This window comes from Macaca nemestrina, chromosome 4, assembly GCF_043159975.1.
Source record: "Macaca nemestrina isolate mMacNem1 chromosome 4, mMacNem.hap1, whole genome shotgun sequence".
Lineage (NCBI taxonomy): Eukaryota > Metazoa > Chordata > Mammalia > Primates > Cercopithecidae > Macaca > Macaca nemestrina.
The window spans coordinates 92300627-92316852 of record NC_092128.1 but is presented as its reverse complement, the minus strand read 5'-3'; the positions used below and the strand labels follow the sequence as shown (position 1 = coordinate 92316852).

General features: G+C 38.1%; 1 protein-coding gene across 1 annotated transcript in view; it reads right to left on the bottom strand.

The window, feature by feature from the left end:
• The window catches only part of LOC105475674 (dynein axonemal heavy chain 11), a 373683-nt gene that overhangs the window by 320050 nt on the left and 37407 nt on the right, over nt 1–16226 (bottom strand). The window contains exons 9-14 of the mRNA XM_071094928.1: nt 13508–13624; nt 7305–7442; nt 6872–6996; nt 6088–6283; nt 4493–4597; nt 3934–4326 (exon numbers count right to left, since the gene is read on the bottom strand). Coding sequence (XP_070951029.1) covers nt 3934–4326; nt 4493–4597; nt 6088–6283; nt 6872–6996; nt 7305–7442; nt 13508–13624 — 1074 coding nt within the window. The remainder of the gene's footprint in view (nt 1–3933; nt 4327–4492; nt 4598–6087; nt 6284–6871; nt 6997–7304; nt 7443–13507; nt 13625–16226) is intronic.

The window sequence follows — 16226 nt, the reverse complement described above, 5'->3', positions numbered from 1 at the left end:
CCAGTTGATCATGACGAAATGTGTAGAATAATCTTTAACGTGTCTTTCTTTCATGCTCCACATCCAGTCTTTAGGAAATTGTTTGCTCCACTTAATTCAAAATATACCCAGAATCCAACTACTTATAATCACTTTCACTGCTACCACCCTGCTCCAGCACCATCATCTGTTACGTGCCTGTGCCACGGTCTGAATGCTTATGTCCTCCCCAAATTCAAAAGTGAAAATCCTAACCCCCAAGGGGATGGTATTAGGAGGAGGGGTTTAGGAGGAGGTGACTAGGTCCTGAGGGCAGAGCCTTCATGAATGGGAGTACTGCCTATATAAAACAGGCCCAGGGGAACTTCTTCCATGCAAGGACACAGTGAAAAGTTGGCAGTCTGCAACCTAGAAGAGGGGCTTTGCCAGAAACTGATCATGCTGGCACCTAGACCTCCAGAACTATGAGAAAACCATTTCTGTTGTTTTAAAGTTACCCAGTTTTCAGTATTTTGCTATAGCAGCCTGAACATACTAACCCCTTAGATTACTAGTAAGAACTGCAACCTACCAGGTCACCCTGCCTCTTCCCTTGCCTCCCTACAGAGGGTCTCAACACAATAGCCAGAAATCCTTTTAGAATGAAAGTCAGATTGTATTTACTGCCCTCCTCAAAATTCTGCAGTGTCTTTCACATACCAGAGTGAGCCAAAGCCAGTGTCTGCACAAGGGTCTATGAAGCCTCCCCTGAGCTGCCAGTCCCTCCCCATGCAGCTTAGCATCTGACCTCACCTCAACAACTCTCCACTCAGCTCCCTCTACTTGCCCCCCCAACACTTCCCTGCTCTTCCTCGAGCATGCCCAGGGAGCCCCTGCCCAACAGCTATCTCCTCTGCCTGGAACACTCTTCACCAAAGGTCTGCTTGGCTGACTCTATCACCTTTATCAAGTGTTTGTTCAAATTTCACCTTCTGGTTGAGGCCTACACTGATCATCCTACTTAAAACTGCATCTTCGACCCCACCCTCCAGAATTCCCTTGCCCTGCTCCAATTTGATCTTTTTCCTGCAGCATGTACCAGTTCTGACACACCACGACTTACTATGTCACTGCTTATTATCTCTCTCCCCTCACTAGATTCAAGTTCCATGAGAGCAAGGATCTTTGTCTGCTCTGCTCTCTTTCATATTTCAAAAACCTAGAAAGGTGGTGGGTACACGCAAGGCTCACAATAAATATTTCTCAAATAAGTGAATGATGATGGACTGCAAAGACAAGATAGATAATGGGTTGCATACAATTCCCAGCAGGAAAACCATAATCTATTTCTTGTTCTGCTGAGAATTAGCCTAGAGACAAGGACCTTCATTTTACACATGAGAAAACTCAGGCCCAACCTCTGGAAGACTGTGGTTTCCAGCCTTTACCAAGGACACTTTCCCTACCCCACACTGTGCTACTTTATGATGGCTTCAGAGTGTGTGTGTGTGTGTGTGTGTGTGTGTGTGTGTGTGTGTGTGTGTGTGTGAGAGAGAGAGAGTGCATGAGGGAGAGAGAGTGTGTGTGTGATGTGAGAGAGGAAGAGTGTGTGTGAGAGTGTGTGACATACAGAGAAAAAGAGTGTATGTGAGAGCGAGAGAGATTTTGTGTTTGTGGGTGGCGGGCGAGGTCTGTCTGCCTTGTCCAAAGGAGAGTATTCATGGTTTAAGGACCGTGCCTGTCTATAGAGAAGACTCCACATAACAAGGATGCTCAGAGGAAACATGAAATACGCTCTTTCATTCCCATCCCTTTTTTCCTTAAGAAATAGGAACGACAATAAATCAACTCCCCATGTTGCTATCATCAGCACTGCACATCTGTGAGCACCACATTGCTACCTTTGCCTTCCCTCCATCCTGTACTACAGATGAATGCTTCATGCTTCTATCTTAAGACACCTTCTACAGGTATTTATTGAATCCCATTCCCTCAATGGCTTTCTTCCAACAATTTTTTCTCCTTCCTAGATTACTGCAGTTAACATACAAACATCCTGAAACATCAACCACTGTTAAAAAAAAAACCCTCCCTACCCTGATACACAGGCCCCAGGTACTGCCCAGTTGTTGGTTTGCCCCACAGCAGAGCTCCTCAGGATCTCCTCGGCTGCCTCCACTCACATTTCCCCATTCTCTCATCAGCCCACTCCCATCAGGCTTCCATTCCGCCACCATATGAAATTGCCTCTTCTCATCCCAATGACTTCCATGTTGCCAGATCTGAGGGTTAGCCTCCGTCTTTATTTTCGGGTCCTACATCAGGATGGGACAGAGTTGAGCTCTTCCTCCTCCTTGAAATTCCTTCTTTATTGGTTTCCAGGGCATCACTCTCTCTTTTTCAGCATCCTGTGCAGGATTTTCCTCTTCTCCCTGACCTAGGGAGGATTTTGAGGCTAGTTTTTGGGCCTCTTTTCTATCTATAATTCCTACATGTTCTTATTTATATGCCTCTAAATACCATACATATGTGCATGAATCTCAATTCTCTGCTACTTACCTGGATTTTGACCCGAACACAAGACACAGGTGCAATTCTAGTCTACTCAAAATTGTCCCTTAGGACGAGCATCTCTAACTAACTTGTCCAAAAGCAAACCTTTTTTTTCCCCTACAAAATCTGCTCACCACAGTCTTCCTCATATCTGCCCTCATATTAAAGGGCAACTCCAGTCCAGTCCAATCACTCAGACCAAAAACCTTGAAATCATCCTTCTCTCTCCTCTGATTCCTCAAAGCAAATTCTGCTGGCCCTGCCTTCAAAATATATGCAGGATATGAACTGCCTTGATCGCTAGCACCGTGACCCAAGGCAGCATCATTTCTCACCTGGATTATTAGCGTAGGCTCTGAAGAGTCTCCCTGCCAACCACTTCTTTGCTCCCCTGTGGCTTACCCTCCACAGGGAAAGCCTTTGAGCAGAAAGTCTCTGGCTGTTCTTTTTCCCCTTACAGTAAAATCCAAAGTCCTCATAACAGCCTGCTAACCCCACATAATGTGCCATTAGTCTCTTCTACCTCATCCTCCACTACCACTCCCCTTGCAAATTCTGCTCCCAGTTTGCTGACTGATCCTGGGACAGGACAGGCTGCTCCCGCCTCGAAGTGTCTACACTTTTGCTCTCCAGAATGTCCTTCTCCTCATATCCGTATGCTTTGTTCCCTGTCAGTTCTCTGCAGAAATACTATCTTAGGAAAGAGGCCTGCCCAACCACCCTACCCCCAAGCGACTCCTTATTCCACTTGCTCGGCTCTATTTTTCATCACTACTCCTAACACAACTGACATATTATCTATTTGTTCATTTCTCTTGCTAACTTCCTCTGACTAGAGTGTAAGCTCCATGAAATAAAGGATTTTGGCTGGGGAGGGGGGGCTTTTTTGTTTGCTTTTATTTTCCTGCCTTCTGCATTTTGTGTTAGTTTTTTTTTTTTTTCTGTTTTTCCTTGAATTCATAACCCTAGATTAGTGCCTGTTACTGTTTTAGGAACTCAAATTTTTGTTAAAAGGAGAGTAACTATTGTTGTCATCCTTAGGAGATGGTTGAGAGGGTTCCTTGAGATGACCTAAGCAAGGTGTTTGTTTGGCACATACAAGGCAGTCAACAAACAGTGGTAGCTATTAGGAGCATCCAAAAGAGGACGCAACTGTGACAAGGTAAAGATTCTATCACTAGCCTTTCTGTTTCATCAACACATCTCACATTCTGATCTCTTCCCTCAGAAATGAGAGTAGTGAGGGCTACAGAAATTGTAGGCAAGTAACACAAATTCTCCCATTTCGAATGCCTAATAAAACCATTCATGAAGTTCTTTCAGGCTTGATAAAAGAGTCCCACATTATTAGGTTAAGCATTTTTGCTCTTCTCTGAACTCAATGAAAAGATCCATAAATCTTGAAAGCTTAAAAGCCGTTACCTCAACCAAGTTGTGGATCTTGCAGCCATCTTCTTGGATTAACTTGTATTTTTTTGTAAACAAATCACCCTTGTCCTCCAAGGTGAAGGCCACCTCTCGTCTGTGCTCTCTCCTGGGAGGTAGCACGCACCCGGCCCAGGCCCTCATGGTCTGCTGGATCACCTTCACGTTGCTCTGCGTGCGCTCAACTCTGTGCTCCAACTCGGACGTGGCCTCCCTCACCCTCTCGATGTAGCCCCAGCAGTCATCCTGCCACGTCAGCCACCTTGTGGCTGCTGTCAGCTGCTCATCAATAGCCCTCAGCTCATCTTCAATCAGAGGGTATTCAACTTCCAGGAGCGTCTGTTTGAGCTTATTATACCCTTGCACAAGAAGGTCAAGATTTCCAATGTACTGAGCAAAGAAAACAACAAAACAAAAAGTGCCAAATATGTTAGCTATTTTCTCTCTTAAAGGCGTAAAAATGTCATATAGGTCTATATAATAATTACAATTCAAAATATTTATATTCATAATAGGCCCTAGTATCTTTTTTTTTTTTTTAACAAAAAACACAAACCTTTAAAATAGTGTTCCTTTTATTGAAGATGGCTAAAGCTGAATCTGGTATGTCTTGTTTCTTCAACATCAGAAGATATTTCACTTCTCTCAATATAGCCACTAGCTATTAAAACAACAATTATTAAAATTATCGCATATTTTAATAATGTCACTCTATTTTAACTCAAGTTTAACTTGAAACACTTAGGATGTTATCCAAGGATTACTATATTTCCAAATCAACAAGGTAAATGGGCTTTTGTTTCATATATTTTTTAAAAACAAATATCATACATTCCATAATATAGTAAAGGTATATGAATTATCCCTAAAACCTCTCAAGAAATTAGTTTCTATAAATTGGTTTTATGAAATTAGAAAGTAGAAGGAATCCTCAGTTTACTGTGTCATATATTTAGGTATGTGTGCTGAGTTTTACTAACAAAATAAAGTCAGTTATTCTCTGTATATGTTTTAGGGAAACAGATCAGAATTCGGGTACAGAGTATGCTTATCCAACTCAGTGAGGCTAACTTTCCCACTTCCTAGGCATGCATATGGACTGTCATGAGAGACTCCAGGTAATCACTAAGAGTGAATGTATAATCTTCACCCCCTAAAAATCCAGCCAGATGTTTAAGGCATTTTGTGTTTTGTCATGGAAATTACAAATAGATAGTCTTATAAGCTTGCCCCTTACCCTAAAGCATATCCATGGTGGTAAACAGAAAAGAAAGCTTATTTTGTGTCTCATGTCTAGCAAGTTGCCAGACTTGGAGATTGTTTGTTTAAAAAATATACAATGTGTATACATATGTACATGTACATCTAGTATTTAAATATTTGCACATATAATTATATACACATACACATATATGAATGGTAACAAAGTCCCATTGTTACATAACATGTAATGAAATTATGAGAAAATGAATTGAGAAAATATATGAAATTTCCTTTGTTACATGATTTACCATGCAGTAACAAAAGACCTGTTTAATAAATAAAATATTCATCCTGGATATTATTTAACTGTTAATATTTTTATATTGTTTTATGTTTTTTAAAATTACCATCAATTTAATTACCATATACAAGCTTACTGTCCCTTTGAAAGAAATGACGATAAGTTAAAATTTACCAGTGCTCATCAAAAATGTGACATGTCTTTCATTCCGTGTATTCTGTTGATTCCCCAAATCTTAACTTATATGATGAAATTTTAACGAAAACACTGGTGTATGTTATGAATATATTTAAGTCAGAAACTATCTGGTAAAGACAAATGATTCAATTCAGTTGAGCTATCATTTACCAAGTGTAACCAAGCACCAGACACTAAACTAGAGAAACAGAGTACAAAGACGCAATGAAATGGATGCTACTCTCGGTGGCTCATTATCTAGTGAGGGTAGAGTGGTAAAGAAATAATTACAATACAAATTAATAGAGTAATGAGTAGAATTTGAGAAATCTCTACAACAAAGACCTACAAGAAATTGTTTACAGTTATAGTCCTCGCAACTCTGACATTTTCCCAAATGTAAATTACAAATGACTGGAAATACCAGAAACATGCTTCTAATAAATCATCTTAAAAAATGAAATCCCTACCTTTGGGTCAAAATTGACACAGAGAAGACCATTTATGGCACTGAATTTAACCAAGGGTTGATTCAAATTGAATTCACAGATTTCATCCACATTACTTTTCCATTCATTATAGACATGATTTTCAAATTGATCAAGCAAAGTGGTCATTTCAACATACTTTTGATAAACTAAGGCATTATCAGGATTGCCCAAAAATCTGTAGGAATAAGGTTTTTCTACTGGTTTATACATATATTAGATAGATTTCAGCTTAATAATTGTATAGTAATACAATACACAATATAAAATATATAAAATATGATAATGCACTATAAACAACCAGGAAGAGAAACAGTCAAGACTAAATTATGCCTATGAATTGCTTTTGCTTTAAAAGATAAAGTTATAAGATGAATGAAACTCAAGATGTTACTAAATGTTGATAGCAACAAGCTACTGGCTCCTACGAAGAGAAGAAAAACGCAAAAAGACTGCATAATAAAAGCAGTGTTACTTATTGGAAAAAGGAAAAACAATAACAGCAAGAAACTCCAAACATGGTGGGTGGAAAGGACAAGTGAAAAGAAAAAAGGTCCAGAAAACATGTAAGCATATGAAATTCTAAGAGTCCCATTATAAATATTCCAAAACCATGGGAATGAATCCCTCTCCACAAACCCAACCAGTGAGAGAAGTGAACAGGGCAATGGCTTCCTAAGTGCTAATATGAACAGCTCACTCTCTTATATAAAACGTCACCCATACCATTAGAATAATTTGCCATGACCTAAGCTTAACTACTTACAGATAACGGAGAGATGCAAAGTTTGACCAAAACATTTGAAGTCGTTGGAGGACCTGTTGGGCCCATCTGATATTTCCTGAGGTAAATGGCATGTTCTTGTTAAGAACTACATGTCCACGTTCAATCTGCAAGTTGATATTTTGGTGAAGAGGAAGAAAGGGAACATTCAGTCAGAATGGTTTCCAACCTTGTAACCAATTGTTCATTTTAGTATTTTTACAGTAGTATAAAACATATGTGTTTAATCACTTGATTACTAGAAGAGTTACAGTCCTAAAGCAAGTTTACCATCTCCATGAGGAAACCAGTTAAATAAAAGCACAAAAAGGTAGTGCCTATATCTAGTCTTTAGATATAATCACAGAGTTCTAGTTGATGGTCATTATCTACAAAAATGATGCTGTGAATGTGTCCAACCTTATCCACCACTTACCTGTTTCATGTGTTCATTATACAGTTGCTTACACACATCCAGCTCTGTATTAAACATATGCACTAGTGTGCTGTAATGTAGGCTGAAAATTTCCATGACAACTGGCTTCTGTAGAAAATTTCCAAATACGGTCAAAAGCTATAAAAATCAAAGTTAAGGCAACGTTAAGCACTATGAGTTTTTAACACAAATACCCAGCTCACAATGTCCCCCTTCAAATCTCTTACATGACTAGTTTAGAATCTTAAAAGTATCCTGTGATGCTTCAAAATGTAAAATGTATTTTTTGCATCTCCCTAAAATTTCTGTACATCCAATAAACCAATTCTAGATGTAAAATAATTTCCCTTTCTCAGCAGAAAGGAACCATTGTCTGTCTGCACTTTCTCCTCACAGCTAATATTATTTCCTGTTGGGTGGCAGGTAACGTTTCAGAAGACGCTTTGCAGACACAAGAATAGAAACAAGATTCATGTGCTTGTTATTGTTCTTCCCTCCTACATATGTATTCTTTAGATATAAATATCCATATATCCATATTGAGGCCCTCTAGGTCACAGCATGAATAATTATACCAGATGTGCCAGTCACCATGGACGCATGCCTATGGCCCCTGGTACATCCACGTGACCCAGCCACCCCCAACAGTGTCCTGGGGCTACAGTGGTGACTGTTACAAGGACAACCACTCCACAGGTGGACGACTCCTTTGACATGAATGTCCTGGCTCAAATCAATGCCTTGAGCTAATCAGATTCTTTCTCAGAGTCAGGGCCTGGCTGAATCCATGTTGGCTAAAATTATCAGTGAGCAGAAACTACTAGCAAGCAGAGGAAGCCAACTGATGGTGGGACAGCAGAAAGCAGACACACAGACTGAACAGGATCACATCACCAGCAAAGCAGGTGTGAAGTCTCACAAGCTCCTCTTGTTCAGTCAATGGAGTCCCCTAGATTTCAAACTTACCTTCACTGCCAGTGTTCACAAAGCTTAGTTATCCAGTGAGTCTGATTTTGGATTCCCATTAGTCTCTTGTTTACTACCCAGTGTGGATTCTTTTGTGTGCTAGCATAAAATAGCTCTTTCCTTGCAAGCAAAATGACATTTATTTGTATATAAATTTGTATAAAACAAATTTTATTTGTATATAACCAATGTTTCTATAGTGCTATGTCCCAGGAACTATACGTCAAGGGCCTTAAAAGTGCTGTTATTACACATTCCAGGTGAGGAAACTGAGTTACAAGGAGGGAACGATTTTCCCAAATAACAGCTAGTGGCGGAGCTGGGATTTGAAACCAGACAGTCTAGCATTTGGGTTTCTGTTTCACTGTGTAGCTTCTCATCAGCTAATATGCCATTGAAAGTTATATCATTTTGTCATCTGATCATTCTGTGTGGGCTTCATAATACGTTAGTTACTAAGCCTGTCATATAGATATTTGCTTTGAAAGAAGACATATCAAAACAACTAAGTATATTTACAGTGGCAGATAAACTGTATCCAAGGTCATGCCTTGTTTAGCAATATGGCAAAGGAGGGGGCTTTGTTCTTTTTAAGGAAATAATAGATGTTCCCTAAAATGTGTTTCACTTAAAAAACAGCTTTATAATAAAAATTTGCAAATATTTCCATAAACTACCTTCACTGAAAATAAAATTACCATGAAAAAATTATAGAAACTAAAATGTAACTATAACTATACCTTAGGGGTCAATTTAGACAAACACATTCTGACTTTTTCTGGTAACATCAATTATAACTGCAGTAGAAACTGCTAAATATTTTTAAATCTACTACTCAGCTGCTACCTAGCAAAACGTAACTGATTAACTTTCTTCCCACAGTCATTTTTTTGTTGAGTTTGGGTTTCAAATAAAATTTCTAAAGTAAACATTGTCTCATATCAAAAAAGTATACCCCAAAAAGAATTTATAAGTATATTTATTTCACAACATTATTTTTTAAACACTTATCATATTGACCACAATGGAAAGAACAGTAGAAGTTTCCTAGCTACATCATATCTTGCCTACCAGCTTAGCGGTCCTTAACTCCAAGTTTTCAAGAGGAAAATATTCTGAGGCGAGGTTGTAAAGCCAAAAAGTAGTAGGAAAAGTCTCAAAGTTTTAGGCAGTATACATTATTGTAATTGTTTGTCATCCAAAATGTATAAAAATTACCCTCCAGGAGGAGAGTAAAGGTCATTTCAAGCTCTTGCTTCTTTGTTCACAGTAAAACTAAAAGCTATTTTATGAAGAGTAGAGATGTTTTCTTTCACATTGACTTCAGGACTAAAGAGTAATTCCCACCACATGCTTCTCTTTCCAAATATCCCATCTGAGATCTGCAAGGTTTGCCTTAATTTTGCTCCACTTCTTTCATTGCATAATACAGCTTTTCATAACACTATTGCCATTGTTCAGTGTAGTACATATTTATATTTTTCCTAGGTGTGCCACTTTCAATGATTTTTAAAAATCCGTGGCCACCTAAACCACATACACTTCATATTTTAATAGTTTGCAAAGCTGAAGTCCTTTCTAGACAAATTTTTTTTTTTTTTACACACTTCGGTTTGCTTTCGTGTAAATTTTAGAGAGCCATTCAGTAGTATTTGTTTTTGTTTTTTGGTGAGCACACCTAGCACTTTAGATTTTGAAGTACTATACTTTTATATTAGAGTAGAACAGCCCTCAGTCCCAGTGCCCTTCCTGGCCACGTCTTTGACAATAGCAGATATTGTAACAGTAGTCTTCAGAGAACAGTCTACAGATATTTTTCTTCCCAGGGACTAACAGTAAACGGTCAGAGCTCATCATCCTATCCCTATAGGTGAAATATTTTTCTCTGTAAGTACACACCCTTGTAATTTCTTCCTCTGCCATTACACTTGCAGCAGTTTACCCTCATCAGTATGTTATTTCATTACTTGAACTACCAGTCAGTCCACCTCACCTCAAGTAGTTATTAAATGCCACTTTGTACAAGTCACCATGGAAGGCAATCTACACAGAAGCTGTAAGATGATGCCACACCTCCGCCAAGCTTATGACAGTAGGATCTCATATTTGTTCAGTAAACAGGTCAAATATGTGAAAAGTTAAAGAAAAAAACCTTTTACCTAAGAGATTAAATTGTTTAGAAAAAAATTAACTGGCAGCTACTATAACAGAATTTATATTAATGGTTGTGAGAAAGAGAGACTTGAACTGAAAATGGCAGGAGCCTCTGTAATTGAGATTTCATTCTACATTTTTTTTTGGTTATTTATAAAAGCATGAAAGAAAACTAGTTCCAGTAGCAAAGAATATGATAGACTATCACACAGACATTTAAAAAAATAATAGTTGAATTCTGTTATAAAGGCAAGAAAAAATTGTATGACTCTTTGTTAAGTGAAGATTACAGTAGAGGATGAAAATATAATGTCATTTTTGTCAAAAAGAAACAAGTATGCAGATCTAGACAAAAAATAGTGGCAGTATTAAATATAATAATTATATATGACTATTATAAATGTTAGATATGAGATATTAGATTACAGGTCATTTTATAACAACAGGCTGTATATTGTGGCTGATGGCACCTGAGTTTCACTGAAGAGTTCTTATAAAACAAAGAACTATCTGATGCTCATGAATTCTTTCTTTTTTTAATACTTTAAGTTCTGGGATACATATGCACAATGTGCAGGTTTGTTACATAGGCATACATGTGCCATGGTGGTTGCTGCACTCATCAACCCATCATCTACATTAGGTATTTCTCCTAATGCTATCCCTCCCCTAGCCCCCAACTCCCTGACAGACCCCAGTGTGTGATGTTCCCCTTCCTGTGTGCATGTGTTCTCATTGTTTAACTCCCACTTATGAGTGAGAACATGTGGTGTTTGGTTTTCTGTTCCTGTGTTAGTCTGCTGAGAATGATGGTTTCCAGTTTCATCCATGTCCCTGCAAAGGACATGAACTCATCTTTTTTATGGCTGCATAGCATTCCATGGTGTATACGTGCCACATTTTCTTTATCCAGTCTATCATTGATGGGCATTTGGGTTGGTTCCAAGTTTTTGCTATCATGAACAGTGCTGCAATAAACATACTTGTGCATGTGTCTTTATAGAACGATTTATAATCCTTTGTGTATATACCCAGTAATGGGATTGCTGGGTCAAATGGTATTTCTGGTTCTAGATCCTTGAGGAATCACCACACTGTCTTCCACAATGGTTGAACTAATTTGTACTCCCACCAACAGTGTAAAAGCATTCCTATTTCTCCACATCCTCTCTAGCATCTGTTGTTTCCTGACTTTTTAATGATCACCATTCCAACTGGCATGAGGTAATATCTCATTGTGGTTTTGATTTGTATTTCTCTAATGACCAGTGATGATGAGGTTTTTTTCATGTTTCTTGGCCACATAAATGTCTCCTTTTGAGAAGTGTCTGTTCATATCCTTCACCCACTTTCTGATGGGGTATTTTGTTTTCTTGTAAATTTGTTTCAGTTCCTTGTAGATTCTGGATATTAGACCTTTGTCAGATGGATTGCAAAAATTTTCTCCCATTCTGTAGGTTACCTGTACACTCTGATGGTAGTTTCTTTTACTGTGCAGATGCATGTTAGTCTAATTAGATCCCATTTGTCAATTTTGGCTTTCGTTGCAATTGCTTTGGTGTTTTAGTCATGAAGTCTTTGCCCATGCCTATGTCTTGAATGGTACTGCCTAGGTTTTCTTCTAGGGGTTTTATGGTTTTAGGTCATCATCCTATCCCTTACATTTAAGTCTTTAATCCATCTTAATTTTTCTATAAGATGTAAGGAAGAGGTCCAGCTTCAGTTTTCTGCATATGGCTAGCCAGTTTTCCCAACACCATTTATTAAATAGGGAATCCTTTCCCCATTGCTTGTTTTTGTCAGGTTTGTCAAAGATCCGATGGTTGTAGATGTGTGGCATTATTTCTGTTCCATTGGTCTACATACCTGGTTTGGTACCAGAACCATACTGATTTGGTTACTGTAGCCTTGTAGTAGAGTTTGAAGTCAGGTAGCATGATACCTCCAGCTTTGTTCTTTTTGCTTAGGATTGTCTTGGCTACAACGTGCTCTTTCTTGGCTCCATATGAAATTTAAAGTAGTTTTTTCTAATTCTGTGAAGAAAATCAGTGGTAGCTTGATGGGGATAACATTGAATCTATAAATTACTTTGGGCAGTATGGTCATTTTCACCACATTGATTCTTCCCATCCAGATCCTCATGAATTCTTTAGGTTAAAATGCTCAACTGGGGCCTGAGAACGCTGATGGCTTCACCACTGACTAGTCAATTCATTTACAGGTCAAAATCAAACAATATCTTTAAAAAATCTGTGTCTGCTATATTGTTTGACACTGCCATTCTCAATGAATTATACCCATGATTTCTTAGCTCTTTTTCTTCTGATACTGAACCCTCCATCCCTCTTTTGGGATGTTATCTGATTATTAATTTATACTTGATTTGTAATTTTTTTTGTCAAGCAAGTTTTACATGGTGTTCCTATTCCCCATATTATAAGCTTTTCATATGGGGACACTATTGAGATGCTTTTCTTTTATGTAACTCTTAACTGTATTTCATCAATTCTGTGACAAGCATACTTTTATGTTTCAAAATCTCTGCAATTGAAATACATTATGCAATCAATGAAATTATAATTATTTGGCAGCATTTTTTAATTGTTACACAAAATAATGGTGTGTCTGATCATCAGTGATGTCTTATGCCTGGGTAAATACAGTATATAAATTGCTATTTGTTTCAGTCAGAAAAATAAAATAGGCAGATGAACCTAACATATCTAAACAATGGTAAATAAAAGAAATTCCTGAATTAAGGTATTTTTCACTTTTTACTGTGACTTAATTTTGAATCAGTATTTCACTGGCCAGGCCAAATTTTCTGTGAAGATAATGAGAGCTAAAACACTGTGAATGCAAGAAAAAGACAGTAACTAAATGTCCTAAAATCATCTTGTACAAAGTGTCATTATTCATTAGTACATTATTCAAAGTTTATTATTCAGTGAGCTGAATTTGAAGGGAATATGACTAGTTAACCTAGTTAATACTCTACCTGAATGAGAATTCACCCCTTTCATCTAACAGCCTATATTATTCATTAGTAAAACATTTTTTATGATAGCTTCTTCAGAACTAACCTTAAATGCAGCTTCTAAGCCATTGCAGTTAAAGAAAGCTTCACAAATAATTGTCCCAAGCCTTCTGTCAAATTCCAGAGTTTTGGACTTAAATGCCACATAATCACTTTCAAATTCCTGTAAAATTCAAAGTGAAATATTAGTGCATTGGAAAGAATCCAACAGTGAAAATAGCAATCACACAAGCGTGACCTTACTTTAGCTCTCTCTCGCCTTCTGAGTGAATTTATTTTTCATAGCAGGATTCCAGGGAAGATCAAGAAAGAGCTATATCTGACTGACTACAAGTGCCACCTTACAGAATCACTGAAAGCTTAGTACTTTTCCCCTATGCTTTCCCAGTGCTTTTCAGTGGCTCAGGCCCCAACAGCAGTGCTTTGGTCCACGTGCTCACATAGAAGCCTCAGTCTCTCCTCCTTATCCCAATTCATTTTGATTATAAATGAAAAAGTGAAGTTTTTCAGAAAATAAAAAAGAACCTATCCTCATTATAACTTTAGTCCATCTATAAGTTTAAACAGGAAGGGTTTTTGTTTGCTTTTTCACGGAGTTGAAAATCTACATGGAAACACTATTTCTTCAGGTGTAAACTGAAATCCACAGGTAAGAAAACATCATTAGTGATACAGAGGAAACAAATACTCTTACATTTTCCCAGTTTTTTATTAATATGTAGTTAACATCCCTCAGTTTCCTCCTAATACATAACCATGGTTATGTATGAAACGGTGAAAGAATAACTATGATCTTCATAGCATCACAGTTGAGTCTCCAGTAAAGAAATCCCAGGATTTCAGAAACATTTTGGTGCTTTACAGTCAAAAGGCCTCTGAAGTACACACAACAGATTTCTCATAATGAAGGCCTTTGCCACCTCTGTAAACTGAGCCTCCATCTATTAACAGTAATAACAGTAATAGAATAAATGACAGCTAGCATGTAAGTAATTCTGTTCTAAATGTTTCACATGATTAACTCACCTCTTACAACATCTCATGTAGGTAATATTTTTTTCCGCATTATAGGTGACAAAACAAATTCAGAGAAGTTAAACGATTCACCTAAAATCACACCACTGGTAAATGTCAGGGCTGGAATTTAAAGCCAGGCAACCTGGCTTCTGATCCCAGATGCTATGTTTCTTTGAAGGAATATACCTGCTAGGGTCTGAATGTTTTATGTCCTTGAAAAATTTTATTTTGAAATCCTAACCCTTAACACGATGATATCAAGAAGTGGTGCTTTCAAGGGTGACTAGGTAATAAGTGTGGGATCTTCATGAATGGGATCAGTGCCCATATAAAAGAGGCCTGAGAGAGACCCCTCCATCCTTCTGCCAAGTAAGGACACGGCTAGAAAGTGCCATCTGTGAACCAGGATGTAGCCCTCCCCAGACACTGAATCTGTGGGAGCCTTGCTCTTGGACTTCTCAGCCTCTAAAACTCTGAAAAATAATTTTCTGTCATTTACAAGCTACCCGGCTTATCGTATTTTGTTATAGCAACCTAAACAGAGGGCACCTTATGCTGAATTTCACACACGGAAAAGCAGGGTAACAGCAAAGTTCTAGGACACTATGTGTCACACACCACAATGTTATATTTAGCATCAAGAAGAAGTTTCCACTTCTGAATTAGAGCCAAGCAATCTCTTCATTCAAGGCTCATTGGCTAATAAAGTAAACACAACTTCCCAACAAGTTTTAACAAGCCTAACATCCCTCTTCTTAGTATGGTAATAGAGAACATATGGCTTAAGGTCACCAAACATTAATTGAATATTCAGAATTAATTGAATAAGTATCTCAGGGAGAGAAAAATATGCTAGTCTCCCTCCCTGATATCTCTCCCTCACCCCCCTCCCTCCTCACTCACTCATTCCTGAAAACAAATTTAGAACTGCACATGGGCCCTCTCCCTTGGAAAGTCCCACAGAAAATTCATACTTAATTTGTTCAAGTACAAATCTGAACTCGTTATCTTCTCTACAAAGCTGCTCTTCTTTTTATACACCCTAATAGAAACTTGGGCAACCTCCTTGACTTCTCTGTCAAATGCTCTTCTAACTACCTCTGGAGTCTCTCTATTATTCTCCATCTCTCCACTATTCTCCATCTCTCCAGGATGCCCTTGGCCCAGGTCACCATTACTGCTCATCTGGATATCTGTTAACCACTTTCTACTCTTTGCCTCTAGTCTTATCTCTGATTCATCCTCCAATGGCTGACTAAATAATCTTTTTAAAAATAGAAATCTTATCATGTCACTTTCTTATTTAGAATCCTTTAACTCACAATCTTAATTCAGAATTGTCAGTTTCTCAGGATAATGTCCAAAGGTCTTAGCATAATCTATTACATAAGACCCTATGTGGTCTGGATGCCACTTACTGCTAACTATTCTGCCACCTCTCCCAATTTCACACTCTCGGATCCAGCCATGGAGCCTTATCACATTTTGTGTCTCTCTTTCACCCACTTCTCACCTGCTTCATTTCTATTTATGTTACAGGTCTCAGTTTACATTTCACCTCCTCTGGAAAGGAGGCCTATGTAAATGTTCTCAGAGCACTCTGTACTCTTCATACCCCAGCACCGGGCACCCATATGACAACTGCCTATCTACGTTCTCCTTTGGATTCTAATCTCTGAGCGTAACTGCCAGGTTTATTTATTTTTTCACAATTACAGTACCAATATTTAATAGAGTTCCCAGGACAT